The sequence below is a fragment of the Struthio camelus genome, chromosome 3 (assembly GCF_040807025.1).
Source record: "Struthio camelus isolate bStrCam1 chromosome 3, bStrCam1.hap1, whole genome shotgun sequence".
Classification (NCBI taxonomy): Eukaryota; Metazoa; Chordata; class Aves; order Struthioniformes; family Struthionidae; genus Struthio; species Struthio camelus.
The window spans coordinates 71431981-71452248 of NC_090944.1; the positions used below are offsets into that span (position 1 = coordinate 71431981).

The following is a 20268-nucleotide window of genomic DNA, read 5'->3' on the forward strand; positions in this document are numbered from 1 at the left end:
GCTGTGTGGCTGACAGCCTTCAACAAAATACTTTCACTCATTCACCCAACAACTCCCACCCATAACTACAATTTTTTTTTTTTTCTCCTCATCAAAAGATATAGCCACATCTACAGCTGTTAAGAGAATGTGAGATATGGAAATACACCTGATATGGTCACTCTTCTCTTCATTTTTAAACTAAGGGGCATGGAAAATAAATAAGCTTAACAATACTATTAGTCTTTTCAAGTTCTTTTAATTAAAAAATCCTGTCAAATAAGGTGAATATTTACAAAACATCCTTTCAATTTTATCAAAACCTGCTAAACACAGTACACAGATAAAATAAAGACTGAAAGTAGAATATTATACAAATTTAAAATATAATAAGATATTAATAAAATTCATGAGATTGACTTAATAAAAATTACACCATTTCCCAAATAGGAAAGATAAAATATCATCCAGCACAGCTTTTCTGAATATACATATTTTCAACAGAAACAGCCTCTGGGTAATAATCTAACAGACTGGTTATTCATGCTAGATGAAATCCATTGCTCATTTGTTGAATGTATACTGCACATAAGAAATTCATAGAAATTTTCCAAGGGTCATTCTCAATCTTTGGGGAGATGCAATTAACCCAGTAGCATTGGTTGCAATGGCTTAACTTACATTATCAAAAGATAGGAAGAATTTAAATTCTTCCGTGGGACAAAAAAAATACAAACTTTTCATAAGGCAAAAGCCAGATTTAAAAATAGCCAGTATCAGGCTACATAGGCCAAGTATGATTTCGTATCATACACAAAAACAAAGGGGGGGGAAAAAAACTGAGATGACTCGAATCAGGATAGGGAGCAGGATACTTTAAATTCTTTAGAAATCCACCTACGTGACTGCTTGCAGAGAATCTTTACTCAGTGCTTTCAGAGAAAGGCAACATATACCTCACCTAGTGTCTGACATAAATAGATAGGAAAACTGGCATGCATATGATTAGACAGCTTCATTATGCAAAATGAAACATTAACCTGTACATTGTTATCTTCCCTGTCATATAGAAGATGAAATTTTAGATCACGTGGTTTCACCTTGATCAGTAATTAAAAAAAAAAATCTTCACATCAAGGCCAGCCTAAAACTTCATTTTACTGTGTTACTGGCAAAGCAACATTAACAGGCACTTGGCTAGGCTGTGGTGCTGGTGACCCATTATTGATAGGTTGCTGGGAAACGGCAGCTGGTTCCATTTTGCTGATGTGTGTTATGAAACGCAAACGAAGTTTCAAAGCTGGTCTTAAATTACAAATGATTTTCTCCACCTGTAAAATAAAAATAATATAAAAATAACAGAAATGCATTTGGTAAACAGGAATATTTTGACATTTTTTACTACCATATGTGAACATCACATTAGAACAATACAAAAGGAAACAGATAACAAATACAAATATGTACTTTATTTACTATGTTAACTTCTGGACCTTTTCTGATAACTCTTCCAGCAAAACAAACAAACAAACAAACAAACAATCCTCCTTGATCTAATACTAATAGTTGTATAACAAAGCTTTGCAAAATGATTCACTCAATTCACACTTGAAAAAAAAATGCCTATTGTAATAAAATAAATCTGAATCAAGTGAATTATTTTTCCACTGAATATGGATGAATTTGAACTTGAAAGGTATGGACTGAAATAAGGAAAACTTATGAAACATTCACAAGTTTATTTAGCTTTATTTCTAGTGGTTGCTTTAATAGTAGCACTCAAAGCACCCTCAAGCTATACCTCGAATTTCAGATCACAAAAATTAATCTCGTAATCTGAGACAGTCTTCTTATCTAAAACTTAACTGTGCAAACCGTACAAACTTCCTAATTTGTATTTATAGAGAATAGTCAACTGTTAGGGGTTTTGTTGTACTGCCAAAGGTGAAGACCACTCATAAAAAGATTGAATTGTCATAAAAAAAGAGAATTAAGTATCAATGTCTATTGTTTACTTACTTGGTCTTTCACACTGTCACCTGTAAACATGTACTTCATATGATACAGGAAATCACATATAGGATCCATGTAGTTCAGATGTGAGCTATACCGATCCGCATTCAGGAGCATTTCATAGAAGGCCACTCCAATCTGTTTCCACAGACACAAAACCCACCCCAAACAAAAACAGGTTTTAAAATGTTTCAGACAGGAAATACAGTTAAACATTATAATACATACATGTATTGCTTTTTAAGTATCTGAGATTCCTAACTACTTACCTTTTATCCTTGCAAGAAAGTGAGTCTAACTCATCTCATTATAACTAATTAAATGATTCTACTTTCCCAAGTTAACTTTCAACCAGTATGACAACAATATTTTGGTACATGCTGTATAAACTAGTGCTTAAACATCACTGATTGCAATATGCTTTGAATAAACACCTATGCAGCTGACAAAACTAGACCTTAATAAATAACTATGAAAAGCTGAACATACAATTTGATTCTTCTAGAAAGAAGATATCATGGACTACTGTGTTTAGCTTGTATTTAGACTTAAACAAGGTCTCAGCAAAAGCATAGAGTCCTTTTTAATGATTCAAGCATTCTCCACAAAGAGTTTATGATTAGACAACAAGTTTGAGTATACCTATTAAGGAAGTGTTGTGCACAAACATATGTCAGCTTACGGTCCTTTAAAAATGCCAATGAGAAATTTGAACTTTGTGATTGGTCATTTAAGATCATTTAAACCACATGGTAGTTGCTGCCCACTCTGAGGGCAGCAAGTCAGTAGGATTTCCTTAGACTGAAATCAGCTCCTTGTATAGGAAAAGAAGTGGCAAGAGAACGTTAAGGAACGCGGAGAGAAGACAGCTTTTTAACTGTTGTATTTAGGTGCAATATACAAAACATAGACCTAGAAAAAAAAATCCATTTCCTTCCTGACTGAGGAAGGAAGGAAGAAAAAAAAAAAACCACAGTGAAAGCAATATTTACTAGCTGTTTATAGCACTCTACAGGAATCCATAAAAAGATACTGCCCCACGCCTAAGTGGTGTTTTCTGTTGCTCTCTACTGCTTTTATTTAGGTACCACTTTATGAAAGATTTTTGAAGTGCGCTTTATTTTTTTATTATTTAAAACTACAATGAAAATATCATGGATTCCCAGAGGATGACATATTTATTTTGTTTCATATTTCCAAAGCAATATACCAAAAAAAAAAGACAAAAAAACCACCCCACACCACAGAAGGCAGTAGCAAAACTAAAGGAGAAATGGAAACAAGTATAGAGTAACACTGCCATATGATTATTTAACTACCTGATATAGCTGCTTACAGTGTCCCGAGTTCATGATATAGCCACACATTTGGAAATAATAGTGACTAAATTCTTCTCTCAGCGTGCACGCATCCCTGCATTTCATGACCTGTTCACAAAATGACTGGGGGTGGTGGGGGGGGGGGGGTGGTGGAATTTTGCAAGTACAGCTCCTAATGGGGACCTAAGAAGGTTCACGGTGAAATCCTCAACACAGATACTGGCAATTGAAGATGAAAAAGTATTACAGGTTATGCTGGTCAGACAACAGAGGGAGATGAGATCCATATTTGCCATGTAGGCTTTGCAGAAATTTACTGAGAGCAGACAAATTCAAAGACTTTGGATTTCCAAGTTTCGTGCTTCTTTCTAGAAGAGACTCTCCTGCCTGCAGGTTTTTAGCTCTTTTGCCTACTAGCCACATCTGTTTCATTTCTCCTCCCCTAACCTTATTCATATCCACATGAATGTATGGAGCAGCCTGTGCTCCACCATCCCTGTGATCCTCAGCTTTTGCAAAGCTTCCTTCCCCTGGCGAGAGGCTTTAGAAACAGGCAACTGGTCTGATGCACATTTTGCATGCCATCTGAGAGCCAGATAACATGCGTATTTGGCCCAGACAGCCTGGCTGTGACTATTTTTGCTTGTTTGTTTTTCTGAAGCGCTAAGTGTTTTTTTATCCTGACCCAAGCTGAGAAGACTTTAATTAATTAGGTAGCTGGATCCCAACACAGCACTTGAGATCCTTGAAAATAACACTACATATATACAGAATCCAGTGCTGAATCTCTATCAGAAATCTCACTCACTGCTTTGTTTTAAAATTGCAAGGCAAAAATAAAATAGATCGTAAAAATCAGGCCAAGAGCTACACCTTACCTCTATCATGCATCGTGTCCTCTCCTGCTGGAACCGTTGTAGAAAAGGACCAACAAGATGGTAAACATAGAGTAACTGGAACTCTGTTTTCACTATGGGTATCAGTACTTCTGTGAGGAACCTGAAGTATTTCCAAGATGTTTATTACTTCAACTGGACCAAGCCGTCCCAAATTCTGCCCAAAATATCTCATTGTCTCTCACAGATTTGGGCCTTCATTTCAGAAAATACAGTGAAATAATTGTTTGCTGAATTGCAACAAAGCTCTGGAAGATTTCCAGGCATTATTACTAGACTAGAACAGGCAACCTTGTCCCAAGGAAACACAGAATCTCACTCAAGCTCAGCAAAACAACACGTAAAATCAAAAAGGCGTCCTCCCAAGTTTTAACACCGGAGTCAAAACAAGGGTCACTCTTTGACAGGAACACATCTTTAGAGGAGAACTACATAGATAATAGTAGCCTCGGAAGGGGAAGAAAGGGCTGGAAAAGAACTTGTGATCTAGCTGGTAGCCTTTGGTGCTTCCCCTGTATGTGTAGGCTGGTATAAATATTACAGGTACAGCTTAGTTACCTATAATACGCATGGAATTTTAAAAAATTAAATTACCAAATGTCTACACCTACTTGGGAATAAGAGAAAGCTGTCCAATGCTAGAATGATGCCAGACAGCATGTGCCAAAGCCAAAGTGTAGCTACAGCTCATCTCAGAGTAAGATTGGTGACATGCTGTGAAGTCAAACAGCTGGAATGGGTAGCCAACCCACTCTGTCTCCGATGTCAAGCTGGGACTGTTGATAACACTCACAATGCGATCATGGAGAACAATCCAGTATGGCTCCTGGGAAAAACAAAAGGCCTAAATTATTTCTGAGAAGAGGAGCATCTAATACCGTGCTTTCGCATCTCTTCTCTATTATTGTATTATAAAGTGTTCTCAACTACATGGTATTTTACAACCCCGCCTGGTAGACATCATTCTTAAGTTACGAAGGATAATATGTGACATCTCCATGTTAGCAGAAAAGGGTGTGGCATTATCAAGACATATTTAATGAATTTAAGTATCTAATGAAAGAACGTAAAGGGCTCCAAAAGAAGTAGAGTGAAGGGTGAATACCACAGTAGAAGATAGAATTTTCTGAGTATAGGCACAAAAACCAGACAAAAATATCCAAAACGGAAAAAGAAAACAGGGAAAGGTGCAAACGTCAGGGAACAATATAGATGAAGGTTCAAGGACAAGAAATAGGCAGGACATATAAAAGCACCGTATCAAAAATAACAAGAATGAAATCTGTGTTGGCTCTTTTCCAAGGAAATGAGTCATTTTACTGAGGGAGAGAAGCCACAGGGAAAGGCTAAGAGAACTGTTGCACATATAAGCAACAAATAAACAAGATCAAAGTTATTCAGACAGCCCTAGTGTTGAATGCAATCAGCTATTGAGCCAATATATTCAGAAGATCAAAGTTTCTATAGAAACATGAACTCTTATACTGCACATATTTGCTTTTGCAGTCTTAGCCACATCTCATTTACATGGTTTAAGAGATATGAAGTGTGCAACTACAAGCGTTAATGCAAAATTAGCTTTGCATCAGAAACTCATTTCATCGCTTGTCCTCAATTCATACTATGCATATAGCATTTAATCATGTTTTCAAAAGGAATGATTTACTTCTTTTCACTCTAGCCTCAAAACATAATAGGAAAAAAAACCCAACCATGGCCATACTTTCAATGCTGGAGTAGAAAAAGATGTTTTTCAAACACCCAAATGGCCTTCAGAATGGCTTACTGAGGAATCTACAGATGCTGGCTGTCACACTGCAAACTGCAAACATTCTTACAACGTAACCCTAGAAAGGTAATAAACCTTATACGGAAGAAGAGATTTTTATCATGGAAAGAAAGAAAAGACAAACGGACTCACTGGTAAGGCTGTGATAATTAGTCCAATAGCATTCATCCAAGCTGTGATATTCTCTCTTGGCACCAGGGGCTGACTACAGACAGAAAAAGTAAATGCAAACCCTGAAATTCATAAACGCAATCTGTGCTTTTGGTATACTTAAAGAGAAAACGCATACGTATGCGGAGAATTTTCCTTGAGAAGTTAAGAGCGCTACACAGACACATGAAGCTATCTAAAAGAGGCAAGAGACAGTATGAATTTTTACGAATTTGATACTGCTGGCAAAATTTTGTTTAGATATGATTTCCGTTTTGCAGCATGTGTTCTTCAAAGGTTGCTTTTATGCTCTTCTTCCTACTGAATAACCTTGAGTGTTTAAGTGTTACTTATCCCTGGTTGATCCCTCCCCTCCATGTGTCTCAAACAAAGCAAACAACAATAAGGAACTAAGCTGAATAAGGCAGTAAAGGAATAGTTTGTTTGCCACTGTTAATCAGAGACTACATCTGAATCACTGCAGAAGCGTTAGACCCTCCCCTCCACTGCAGTTCTTTTCCACAGCGGCCAAGCCAGAAATCAAGAGAAAGAACTATGGGGTCCGCTCTAACGCATCACCACAGAAAGCTACCCTAGGAACACTAGTCTGTTTCAAGATCTCTCTAATTTTATACTAGCATCAGGAGGATTCAGAGTACTGCCAGTCACTCCTCACTCCTCCTTTGCTTTCAAAGATCGTGTGATGTTAGCTCATGAGGTCTCCCCACCCTGGACGAAGGGATGATAATTCCTTCTCAGCCTTTGTTTCACTGAACCCACTGGAGGACTATGCAGCCAGTGCAAGATGCTCCCTCCATTGATTCAACAGGATCATGCTGAATCAACTGTTCCTGAAGCAAAGAGTTGTTAGGAAAACATGGGAATCCAAAAAGTTATTCTTCTGCTTGATCCCTACAGCCCTGTTTGTTCTGCAAAAACACTTTTTATATAAAACTTTAGGTATTAATACTTAAAGATTTACAAGAAACTAAAGAAAATTATGATAACAGACTACCTAAGCTGTAATTGATGCATTATAGCTTGCACAAAACAGTTTCAGAGAGCCAACATACCTCTTCAGCACAACATTTAGTAGTGCATTGCCTACGTCCTTCCCTGGAACAGCCAGAGCCATGAGCTCAACGCATGTAACATGGAGAGCATGAGCAGCTGGGTTAGGAAACTCATTGAATCTCCAGTCACAATTTGGAAATGGACCAGGAGATTTGCCTGCCATAGGTAACAATGATTAAGGAAAAGAATCATCCTCATTAAGGATCAGTAAAAACCGCAAACTGTTTTAAAGTACACCTGTACATCCCACATACAAAATTAAATTGAAGTGAAAGATAAGCTACTGATAATGAATAACAACCGCAGTCCATGAATCTAAGACATGAGGACAAAAGTATGAACCTAAGGCAATGAATGACAGAGTCACCAAAAAACACTGAAGGACTACATAAATACACAGCTATAGATATTACTGCACATACAGGGTCATGCAAGGAATATATTTTCCTGATTAAGCGGAACAAAACACTACCAAATATCTCATTCACCATCTGCTTCCAAACCAAGACAACAAAAAATAACTAGAATTTTCTACTCTACATAATCTGAAAGTATTAACTTGCCTCACTATAAGGTTGCCCAGCAGAATTCTAAGGTGAAGTCATGCAACATGAACTACTGCTTAGTCTTTGAAAATTCTCTACTTTCCAGAACGAGATTAGTTCACGTTAGCTGCATATAGGAAAGATCTCTTAACACACTTCTGATATTTACATAAAAGTAGTATAGTTACTTAACTTGTGCTTTCCTCAGGGAGATCGAATAACCTTCTTCCAAGCTACACATAAGAGGCAAGCTGCTGAAGAACTATTGAAGGAAGAGACACGATAGCCAGAAAACTGGCCATCTTCAGTAAAGCTAACCTGAAGACAAGGTGTCCACGGAGATTCACTAGTTCTGTTCTCTAGAACACAACTGTATGGGTTCATCAGTTATTCCAAAAAGTAATTTACAGCAGTTGTATTCATAATTGTAAAAAAAAAAAAACCCACCAATAATTAAGTAAATTTAGGCTTGTGTTAAATATAATTTCTAGTTTTTCTTCCTAAAAAAAGATTCTCACTAATTAATAACAGCAAGTATACAGAATCACAGAATCGTTGAGGTTGGAAGGGACCTCTGGAGATCATCTAGTCCAACCTCCCTGCTCAAGATACTGCTCTTGACTGCACACAACCTGTTACATAAAGTCTTAAATGTGGCACTGCTGACAATATTTTATTCTTAATAATATTGATAATTGCATTAGAAAAAAATAATCTCATTTTCTAGATTATTTTTTAAACACTCATGCTTTTATGTGGAAACTAAAATTCAATTTGGAATGCATTAGCATCATTGTTTGTATTTAGAAGTGAACTAAAATATTTATACTGAAATACTTACATAGCTGTACTGTACTTATTTGTTTTCATTATATCTTCCAAGAAGTTACAACTAGGAGAGCACAGTCTCCCTGTAGAATAAAAATAATAATAAAAAACCCCACAAAACAAAAAAGATTACAGATTTTCAGCTTCCAAACAATTTCTCAAATTATGAAGCACTGCTCTGTACTGGCAAAAGTGGCCACCAATATCTAATACTTTATCATCATCTCAAATCAGTTCCGTCTGCTTACCTAATTCACTGCTTTGACTTTCTTCACACCTCTAGCAACAAACCCACATGGTTCAAATATACTGAAGCACACTGAATATGAATTTAGCCCAACATGTTCAACTAAATAAAACCCCCAAGCTTTATTTCATATCTTAACAGATGGAAATTGAACTTTATGTTTTGATGAAAGGAAGCTGCAAGACATTGACACACCTTATTTAATACAAATTTTAAGAAGGATATTGTCTACTAGTCTTCCAATGAGTTTGCAATAGTAAGTGTCATCAGGAATCCATGGATTATCTTCTCGGGCATTCATAGCACATTTGAGATAAGTATCACTTAGACACCAGCCCAGAGGGCGATTATCTTTCAGAGAGCCAATAATGGCATGAACAAGCTTTCTCTTGAGGTTTGTGCGCTCTCTGAGATGCCTCTCATAATAGTGAAGAGTGTTGTACAGGTAAGTCACTGGACGATCTGCCAAGGAAAACAATTCAAAACAACAGTAACCAAAAAACCCCCAGAAATATCTTCTAACATCACTGTTATAACTGTGGTGGCAAACATAAAATTCAATCAAGAGCTCTGCACAACTAAGTTGTATGTACTACTTCAAAATATAAATAGAACTCATTTGTGCTCTTAAATTAAATACAATTTTATTAAAAAAAAAAAATCGATTTGTCTTTGTCCTGTACATATACTTTAATGTGTGTGGGAAAGGCTAGAAGTGACCAAGGAAAAAAATCAATATTGCTAATTGTTTATGTATTTACGGTAATACTAACATAGTCATAAACAAACACTCTAAGTCATATCTTCATTTAAAGGTATTAAAAAGGAAGAACTCATGTATAAGATGACAGTAAAGAAAGAACATTGCTCTGTGATGCTCAGGCATTTAGCAATGTCAGCTATACCAGCTGCAATTATAAAAGCATTAAAAAAAACAAACAAAAAAACCCCCCAAATCTCCCCAAACTACACACACATTAAATTGTTAGAACTTTAAGGTAAAAAGGGACAGATGGAGAAACTTTTTCAGATGTTTCAGTCTGGGCATCAGGATTCTTAGGACAGAGGAGGCCCAGGTACCACTACTGGAAGGCAGCGAAAGAGAAAGGTGAAAAGGAGGAATGAGCAGAAGTTACCCGAATAAAAGCAAGTTTATTGTTAGTAGGCTGAAGTTCGCTCAACAGGGATTGTGTCTCTAGGCACAGATGTGGCTCACAAAATAGGAAAGGATTAAAGGCCACTGTGCTAACAGAAGAAGGTTCTGCTCAGCAGTCAGTAAGCTAACGCAGCCTGCTATTCAAGGTCTACAACATTTTCTTAACAACATGCTGTAATAAAGAGAATAGAATAACTACAACAGGAACAAAGAGTTTATGCCCACAGATAACTCACCATGGAATTTGTATAAACCTCCCAGATGATCCAGTAAAGTTTCTAGTGATTTGGACACCGGAAGCAATTCCAGAAATCTATGGATTACAATGTCAAACACTGGCAGAAAGCGCAGGCATACATTTCCAAAATAAATTGGCAGGTACTGGGGCTGGATCTGAACTGGGGGGTTGACTTGCTCTGCCAAGCCTTCAAAATACAACTTTTCAGGATATTTCTGGGAGGGAAAAAACAACAACAAAATTAAAAGCTCTTTCTTTAAAACCATTAGGTTAAATATTCAATACCTACACTGCTTTAAAAAGACACAATCATAACCATCACTGTCATGTAAGAGTACAATAACAGACTTCCAATGTAAAACTTACCAAAGAAAATTCATCTTTGAGTGAACTATTTAGTGATTATGAGTAACGTATAACTTCTTGGAGAAAAGAGCAAACATATGGAGATTCAGCACCACTCAAAGCGGGCATAAGAGATCATTGAGCGTACTAAGAAAAAACCAAAAGCAGCAGTCAGTGCTTGTGTCTCCCTTGTAAAGCATTTTAAGGGAGAGCCTAGGGGAAATTCAGCACTTTTGAAGTGTTCTGCATCACGTAGTGAATCAGAACACGAGAAATAATGAGCATGTAATCACAGAATCGTTTAGGTTGGAAGGGACCTCTGGAGATCATCTAGTCCAACCTCCCTGCTCAAGCAGGGTCACCCAGAGCATATTGCCCAGGATCACATCCAGTATTGCCCAGGATCACATCCAGAATCCCACCCTGGGAAACAATCAGAGCGTACTCAGATACCAGATGAGTACAGTTGAAGGCTGAGCTTGTAACATTTTACCTGTGACTGGAATTTCTATATGCCAGCTTGGGTTTGGTGACTGCACAGCTATGTTACAGCAGTGCCCACGCTAATGCTTCCCAGCTACACTTACAAGTTCAGGCACTGCTAAAACAGCGCACTGTTAAGGCTGAAAGCTAATATAGACTAAACTTCTGCATCAAAATTCATCTGTTTAGCTGCAAGAGAGTTCGCTCATATCTGCTTTGACTTGGTGTCAATGTACTGCCTTTGGTTGAACGTTCCTGCTGCTATATCCTTTTTCTAGTCAGCAGAACCCACTACCTTTGGAGCAGCATTAAAATCAAAGCAATCCTCTTCCCTAAGATGTTGGGGCTCTGTTCTTGCCAGACAGGAGATAGTAGAAGCCTTAATAATAATTAAGATAAAATGCAACAACAATTAAACCTAGTCTTTACCAGAAGTAAATCCATCTTCCCTGATGCACAAGAACTATGTTCTAAGTGAATTTTAGTACAGCCAACATATTAAAATGACTGGATTTAGATGAGCAATAATCCCCAATCTGTCAGCTGCTTCTACTTTGGAATACCACTGCATTATTATTTAAATGTTATTCCATAGACTTAAGTGATTTTATACTAGCTCAAATAAATTTCTAGCAACTCCAAGAAAACTTAGAGAGCAGGCCTATAATTTTCAAAACAAAAGATTCTTTGGCTAATCTGAACTGCACAGAAAGTATAATAGCAATTAAAAAAAAAAAAAAACACACCACATGAGCTTTGTTACCTTGTGATAACTCATATGCTTAGTATGCCAGTCATTCTGCAGCCAGTGCTCTGGTGAATTCTCCTTCACGAAATCACTCACTCTGTTTCTGAAATCGTTAGGCTTGAGTAAAAGTAACTGAATTATGAAGTAACAGACTTGAGCTTCATTTCCTTCATGACTACGCATGGCCTTTAAACAAAAAGGATCAGAAAACATGGAATTACAGCTGATGCTACCGTCTGCTTTAGAACCACCAAAATACTGTCTAAGGAACGTGGCTGCACATGAGACATATCTGCACACAAGTTCACATTGAACATATGGTCTCTCAACTGTATTTTGGCTGTGAAGACACAGAACAGAAGCAGGCTCCCTCATGTGCTGTGAAAAGCATCCATCCCATTTTCTATTCCACAGGCAGCAAGCCTCACAAAAGTCCCAGTGGCAGCATGGTGTTCAAGAACTCCAATTCCTCTTCTGGTTGTCAGATCTCTTTGCAGTGATGTCCGATTAATGATAAGGAAACTAAGCTTGCTTCAAAGTTCTGGCCACTTCCAGAATCATATGCATTCAGTTGGCTAACATGTTTGGCCTTCAGTTTGGAAAAAATCAAACTAAAATCAAAACCATCAGCTTTATGTTAGGAAGAGATTTTAAAATATAAGTAAAGGATAATTACTGAAGAATTTAATTCTCTGGATAGCTTCATTATTTCACAAGGTAAACTGAAAAGACAGAGAAAGCAATGTCACCTGCTTTTCTGATGCAGCAGGCTGAACTTTAAGCAAAGACACCATTCTCTCGTACAGCTACACGACTTTCCATTTGTTTCCCAATAATGGCATGTCATACCCCTTCTATCTTTTCGGATTGCAGAAATGATTGCATTATTCTGAGGTCAAAAGATTCAGAGCACTAACAGCAACACTTAAGAACGCCAATTTAATGGCTGCCATTATATAATCAAGGAAGCTTCTCCTGAAGATTCAAAGAACTGTAAGACGCTGAATTTTCTGTCTCTTACAGAAGCAATCCATCATTTAACTTGATCATTGGATTAGCAAATATTCACTCTTTAAAAATCAATGCATTTTTAAACAGATGGTTCCTACAAAAGTGATTCAGAAGGCAATGACCAAGAATTGATAAAAGAAACTTCTTGCATCTGATCTTTTTGGTAATACTTACCAAACATAGTATCAGCCTATCCAGTGTTACAATGTTGTATTTCCATACCATATCATTGAGTATCTCAATACATTTGTTGAGCTGCTGGCCTCCAGCTGAGGTAGAGAATTCATACACCAAGAAATCTGCAAACGTCCTGACATGTGCCACCAAAGCTCTGGCCCCAATTCTTTCCAATACTCTAACAGAGAGAAAAGGGGAGAACGAAAAGTCAAGCATGCTCACACAAATAAAAACATATTAAGAAAAGAAAAAACAATGAACAATTGTTACTAACTGGTTTATTTTACAAGATTGTTTTAAGAAAATATTTGTACAAAACCTACTCAAACAACCAACCACCTCCCTTGAGCTAGGGGACGCCAAAGTCTAGATACCAATTAGATGAAACTCTTCAAGTACACCAACATATGTCTGTAGTGTTCTTCTCAGAATCCATGCATCACCTAGATAGAACTGCATTTTCAGTTATACACCTGTTAGGAGAGGCTTCACCAACTTACTGTTATTCTCCTTCAGTGCATGTTTTAATATAACCATAGCATTAAAATATTAGTATTTCCTCACTGCACAGAAGACTAACACATGCTATATCACAAATATTAATTATTTCAACAGACCCTATGAAGCCTAAAAGAAAAAAAGAGTAATCTGTTATTCCTGACTCTGGAGCTGAAGTTGTTACTACTGAGAACAACTATGGATAATCGTAATACTACTGCCTCTATAAAAATCTTCAGCTTAATCTAACACAGTATTATTATTTTAATATTCAGCCTTTATTAACATATAAAGGCTAAGTAAATAAATGCTATTTTTTATTTATATATATAAAAACATATATATAAAAATATATAAATAAAAGTTCCTTTCTATTTATAATTGTATGAAATACTAACTCACTACAAGTAAATTGCTTAACTCAAACAGCTCACACCCTTGTCTGCAATTCTCTTACCAGGAGGAACATGCCTCGCTGATCTCTACATGATAAAACACCTGTAGCCAGGAGGTGCTAGCAGTCTTAAATATTGCCCTATTATTAAGCTACGCTAATATCTAGCTCCACTTCTTTTTTCCATGCCTTGAATTCCATTAAAAAACAAAACAAAAACAACTTTGAAATAGCACATCTTTTAAGCTCACCTGTAACCAATCTGATTAATGTGATCAGTCTCTAATAACATCTTCCATAGAAGACATAGGAAAAGAGGGGGTGAACCTTGCATGGAAAAGTGTGTGATTATATCATTCTCATTGGTCATAGATTTCCACTTTCTATATTCCTCTTCCACGTTCTTCTTCAGGTTAAAACGGCTTTCCTGGGGTACATTATTTTGTTTGAAGAATACCTGAAAGGAAGCAGGCTTTGTTGTGACTGAAAGCTCTAAAATAAAACATTAGAACAGGTAAACTTTACCCTGATTTAAGAAGGGCATCTTATGATTTTTTACCTTCATGTACCAAAAAAAAAAAAAAAAAAAAAAAAAGAAGTACTAGATAGGGTTGTTGCTTCACTGTGACGTCACAGTGATTGTCTCGTCAGTAAGTTATGTGACAAGTTGCCATGAGGGAGAGGGGTTTTTCTATAATTTTTTTTTTTTCTTTCAAACTTGATTTACTTTTGACTGGCAGAATCAGCTGGCCAAACTTGACCTTAGAATACTCCAGGAAAAGCATAATGCACTTCTGAAGAAATATCAGCGTTACAATCATATTGCTTTCTTTAGTGAACTGAGGTTGATGTAGTCCAGACAGAAGAATCCTACCAACTAGCAAAAGGCACAGAATCCTTTTAAGAGTGTGAATTCTCCCTATTTCTACTTAGAAAATTAACAATTTGAAACTATTACCTGCAAAGGGGCTGGAAAACAGCTTAGTGTATGTGACGCCCAGTTATGAGGAGTAAAACTCATGATAGTCTGCAATATGTCCTTGCACCAAGTTCCCTGAATTGAATCAGAGCCTGTGAAAAAATCTAAACCAACATTCAACATTAATAAAGCACAATGGATTGATGATATGAGATTTTCGTACCAAGACACGTTTCTTACTGGTATTCCTTTCACAGTCACATGGATCAAGGCTTTGCTGATCCAACAGATTTATCTTTTTGGCCTTCTTCCCCAATCCTTTCCTTTGAACCTTATTTGCCCTGTAGAACAAGCTGGATACTATCTTATTTATGGTGTAGAACAAGCTGGATACTATCTTATTTATGGTGTTAACAATAATGAAATTATTTTTAAGTTTTGAGCTAGAAATAAAGCAAGCATGATTTTAAGGCTTTATATTTAATTTCCTGTAATGACAATAAGATAAGCTTTTGCTGATTAACTGATAAGTCTTCATTTAAAAAATCCTGAGGAAGATGATAATCATAAAATTGCCAGATGCCATTTTTATAGATTTGGCTTAAACAAAAAAAAAAAAAAAAAAGGCCCCCTCCCCTCCAAAACCCCGTTGTTGATGTAACACTGCAGGTAGAACAAAGATCAAATAAAAAAGAAAAAAAAGAAAAACTAACATGAACCTCTTCCCTTTCAAATTTTCTCCCTGTTTTGGTGAAGTCACAACTGGTCTAACTCTACAGCAAGTCTCCAGATTAGAACTGCATTTTCAGTGTAAATGAAGGAAATGGAGAAAATATCCCTCTGAATGCTAACAAAAACCTGTCCTCTGTCACTGCAAATTGTTGAACATTAAAATCCACAGGAAATGCTTCCCTTACTCCCTTCCCCAACAAAACAAACCCAAAACTTAAACTACATTTTCTTGAAGAGAAAGAAGAGAAAGAGAGCACGGCTTCTGCATTAAACAATACACTTGCATTGAACATTCCATGTTTTTAAGGTATCCATCAATAAATCAGTCCAAACATTTCAAATTAAAAAATGAAATCAGAAATAGAAGATAGTGGGGGGAAAAGCTAGTTACACTGCATCTGTGCAGCAAAGCAACTTTTAAACAACTTCTGACTTCAGCACTACTTTCATAGTAACTTCTTTCTCTAAAAATATTGCAATATTTTGAAATAAAACTAAACTAGACTTCAAAAAAGAAAAAAAAAATTATGTGCAATGTTCTATTACGGTGTCATTTCCAGGATACAGAAAGTTGTTCTGTTCGACTGTATTTTAGAGAAATGGCTTGACTTCACCTTTCACTTACATGTTACCTCAAAGTACCACTATTACCTGTCACATGCGTTGCTCTAGCTAGAGTCAAGATCAGAGCCCTGTTGAGTTCTTCTGATTCTGCTGAAAGAACAGTTTTGGGATCACTGAGGAATCGTGTAAACTGTGGCTGGACCTCTGAGCTGCCCAAAGCTGTGATTAGCCGTAGAGCAGTACTCTCAACGCTAAAAGAAGGAAATAGTCCAGTTAGCAAAGCATGCTTATACTACTGCTCCTGAGACTCCAAAATATACACTTTTCCTCTGTTTTTTCCTTCAATTAATAGGGAAACACTTGCTTTGGAAGTGATGTTCTTAACAATTTGGAAAAGTTTGGGTTTTCCACCCTTTAATAAACTTGTTTTCAATCATTTAAATATTTAATTTCCAAATAAAGCTCCCAAAAGTTGCAATAGTGATTTCTGGATACCTGTATTTAAAAATATCCATAAAATTCCAGGTGCAGGGCCCCTGAAAAAGATCCTTAAGCCTCTCCAATTTACATCCTCCTCCTTTTGTTTGCTTTCGAACATATTTATATCTGCTAGTCTAATAAAGAAGTAAATACAAGAACAGAAGAAAAAGGCATAAATAACACATGGGAAGTTGCAAAGCAAACTACTTCCTAGAGGCAGACAGCACTAAACTGTCTTTATTAAAGTAATCAGGAAGTACTGCTTTTCATTTCCACTTTTATTTTCAACTGCTCTACTTCAAAGCGTTTATCACACTAGCTAGTTTGAAGCAATTTAGGACATTTATAACACTGCCTCTCAAATCCCAAAGCTATAGATTAGTTAACTCCAATCTAGCTGTACACATTTCAGGTAACAGATTACTGTCCAGGTTTTATATTTCAGTCTAACAAGACAAAACAAACAAAAAAAAAAATCAGTAAATACAGCAAGACCTTGAAATTAAACAGGAATGTATCCTCCCTTGTTCTCCTTATTCTTAGTAAAGGATGAGCAACTTTTAATTGAGTTTGGACTAAGAAACTACAGTGTAATTAGACCTCCTTGATATGAACGCTATGAGTGCTCTCTCTCTCTCCCTTGCATCACCCGCAAGAGGTAGCCTACTCTATCTGAATGGATGCTCTTTCCCCCAACTTTTCTACACCTGGATTCTGCATGTAAAACCATACCTCATACCCTTCTGCAGCTTAACATCTTTAATAAAGGCATTTTAAAAATAAGTTAAACTCAAAGTTTTTCCTTGCAATTAGCTGCATATCAATTATCAAGCTTCTTCACCTAGTTTTTCCATCTTTCTTGTATCCAAATTGGCTACTGGCTTATGCTGATGCAAGACATGCACTAGACAATGCAAGGGACAAACTCTTCTCTCCAGTCCTACTCATATACCATGCGAACCACCGTATCTTTGTGCTAACTAGCTCCTGTACAGCTGCAGGATGAATCATACTGTCTCACTGATCTGACTGAAAACTAACTTTGCTAAAGAAATTAGTAGAACTAACTTAATTCTTGTAATGGAATTAATACCTGCTACAGGACGAAGAATGACTAGTCCCTTTGGCAGAAGCCAATCGCTGGTTTTTCTACTGTGACTACAAGTAGCAGGCACTGGCCTTCCTCACCTGCAGTGCAAGTGACTCGACCTATCCAGCACTTCTTGACATGATGGTGCTGGTGCACATTAACGTGTTTAGACCTGCAAGACTGCTGCCACGTCTGTGTGAGAGGGACTCCCTCCCACAACTCTGCAGAGTACTACTATTAACGTTTAACTCCATTCCTGAAACACAACCAGCTGAGGTGCCATAAAACTGAACCTAGCTACACAACTGAAAAGACTGGGAAATACTTATGTCCTATTAAACAGGGTTCTCACACAACTTTCAACACATGATTACAAAAGACTCTGAGATAAGGACTAAATATGGTAACCCTCACTCACCACAGATGAAGCTGATTCTGATTAGTCTGTGGCACAGCAGCCAAGGAATGAAGATGGCTAAGCAGCTGGACTCTGTAATGAGGCTGGATGTGATGCATGCGATAGCTAAACATTTCTAGTAGAGTGTGCAAAATTCCCCAGGCGTGGGATTTAAACACTGTTGGCAGGAGCTGACCTTATGAAAAAACAGAGTTTGTAAAGTAAATTTTCCAAGTGATTACTCTTTCAAGCATACTTACAGGGTACACTGCAGATAGACAGTTATATTTAGCTGCAAGTCAGATATTCATTTTGATAACTATAATACCTCCAAAGAGCTCGTGTGCAAGCAACTATCTTTAGATGTCAGAACTGTGTAGGGCTGAATAAAAATAATCTTTTGACTGAACATATACAGTAGACATCCAAATTATTTTAAAGAGTGCAAACAAATATCACTTGCATCTGATTAAGTTCTTAAGAGTTTCCATAAGCATGTTATTGCACAATAGAGCAAAAACAGGAAAGCCCTGACCATACAAGTGACAGTGTCCCCATAAAGGGGCAGAAGCACGCTTATCTGAAATTTATTACAACACTAGGGTTACTGCTGTGAGGTTTTTTTTGTTTGTTTGTTTTTGTTTTTGTTTTTTTTTTTTTACATTAAGCTAATTTATATATGTATTTAATATGTTACATCATTAGATTTTGATTTTTTTTTCCCTATGGTTTCCAGTTGCCATTCAAAAACAGAAACATTACTGGGGGCTGTGGGGAAGAAAAGGATTTTCTCTTACTGATAAAGCCTTTGATGCCCAATGACTCTATTTCCATATAAACCAGCAAACGGCTGTAGGTTTCCACAAGAGCTGGTGCCAAGGCCAGACTAGATTTTGCATGAGCCAGTTTAATTACCCTTGTAGCTATGCTATGAATCAGACTGGGGAAAAAGAGAAAGTATTTTTAATCAAAATTATTTACTTTAAATTTAAATAATTTGTTATACAAATCAACAGCTTTATACAAGACACTGTGAAACAAAATAAAGGCTTTCCTGCTGATAATTAGTTACATAATGATTTACAGACAAAAACTTACACTCTCCACCCCCCCCTCCAAACCCCAAACAACTGCATACCGTACCTCATTTTGGCATGAACTGTGAGTGAATCCAAGAGGTTCATCGGCAATGGGGTGATAGACCCTGAGGCCATGCAATTAGTCCCTGGAAGAGGGATCCTCATATTGCCATTTCCATAAATGGTCTCTACTAGTACACCCATGGGCAAAGTGAAACATTCTGAATTGGTTGAATATGCATTGCATAACAAGGCAATCTTGTAGTCATTCATCTGTAAACTTTTATTTCTCAAACTCTGTTGCAAAAACCTGCATATCAAAGATAGATTAAATATTGCGGAGGAGCAGGTGGAAATCAAGTAGAAGAACACACAAGCATTGCAGGATTACAGTCAAAATAACCCCTGCGACAAATCCATTGTAAAACAGTGGAAAAATCAAAATATTTATCAATTGTACCACATCAAATAACTAGATTTTAAGCCCAGTTAGTTACAGCTACTGTGTGCCAGAGTGACATAGTTGGAGAAAAACACACTTAAAAAAAAAAAAAATCTTTCCAAATGAAAGCTAGTCCAATGTACTGCTTATCATATACAGGTCACCCACACTTTGTCTTTCCAAACCACAGCATAAACAAACAGAATACTCAATTTGCTTTCTGATTCTCCAGCACTAGAAAATATTTACTGCTCTTAGTTGTAATGTATGATTTAAAGTATCAAAACCGCATTTCATTTTTTATGAAATTTATTTCGACTTTGAGCTCTTAGTACTCCTTTGTTCCTTTGATTAGCCCTCTTAACAGGGCTAAGTTCCTCTTACAGAGTAACTGAATAAATAAAACTGCATCCCATCACACAACACATTCGGAATCCAGACTTGGAATTTCTTTTCCCATTATGTCTAGAAACAAAGCAAAACACAACAAAACACCCCAAACCTACTCGTGGTGAAGCTTAAGAGAATGAGGAATGGGAATCTGTAACTTGGAGTTATCGCTATGAGCCTTCCGATTCAGATGAATCCAAATACACGTCATTGCAAAAGCGTGAGTTGACTGAGGTTTGTTAATATCGGGTACAGGAATACACTAAAGAAAGAACATATTAACAT

The 20268-nt window shown here is 36.8% G+C and overlaps 1 protein-coding gene across 6 annotated transcripts in view; it reads right to left on the reverse strand.

The window, feature by feature from the left end:
• Positions 1 to 218: 218 nt before the first annotated feature.
• The window catches only part of MED23 (mediator complex subunit 23), a 39518-nt gene continuing 19468 nt past the window's right edge, over positions 219 to 20268 (reverse strand). For all 6 annotated transcript variants that reach the window (XM_068938323.1, XM_068938321.1, XM_009688826.2 and 3 more), the window contains 17 exons: positions 20100 to 20245; positions 19216 to 19461; positions 18870 to 19012; positions 18094 to 18268; positions 16193 to 16356; positions 14849 to 14973; positions 14142 to 14347; positions 12996 to 13176; positions 11826 to 11996; positions 10233 to 10449; positions 9066 to 9302; positions 7220 to 7385; positions 6129 to 6201; positions 4819 to 5033; positions 4190 to 4310; positions 1999 to 2130; positions 219 to 1310 (listed from right to left, as the gene is read on the reverse strand). In XM_068938323.1, the coding sequence (XP_068794424.1) occupies positions 1137 to 1310; positions 1999 to 2130; positions 4190 to 4310; positions 4819 to 5033; positions 6129 to 6201; positions 7220 to 7385; positions 9066 to 9302; positions 10233 to 10449; positions 11826 to 11996; positions 12996 to 13176; positions 14142 to 14347; positions 14849 to 14973; positions 16193 to 16356; positions 18094 to 18268; positions 18870 to 19012; positions 19216 to 19461; positions 20100 to 20245 (2892 nt within the window). In that variant the 3' untranslated portion in view covers positions 219 to 1136. The remainder of the gene's footprint in view (positions 1311 to 1998; positions 2131 to 4189; positions 4311 to 4818; positions 5034 to 6128; positions 6202 to 7219; positions 7386 to 9065; positions 9303 to 10232; positions 10450 to 11825; positions 11997 to 12995; positions 13177 to 14141; positions 14348 to 14848; positions 14974 to 16192; positions 16357 to 18093; positions 18269 to 18869; positions 19013 to 19215; positions 19462 to 20099; positions 20246 to 20268) is intronic.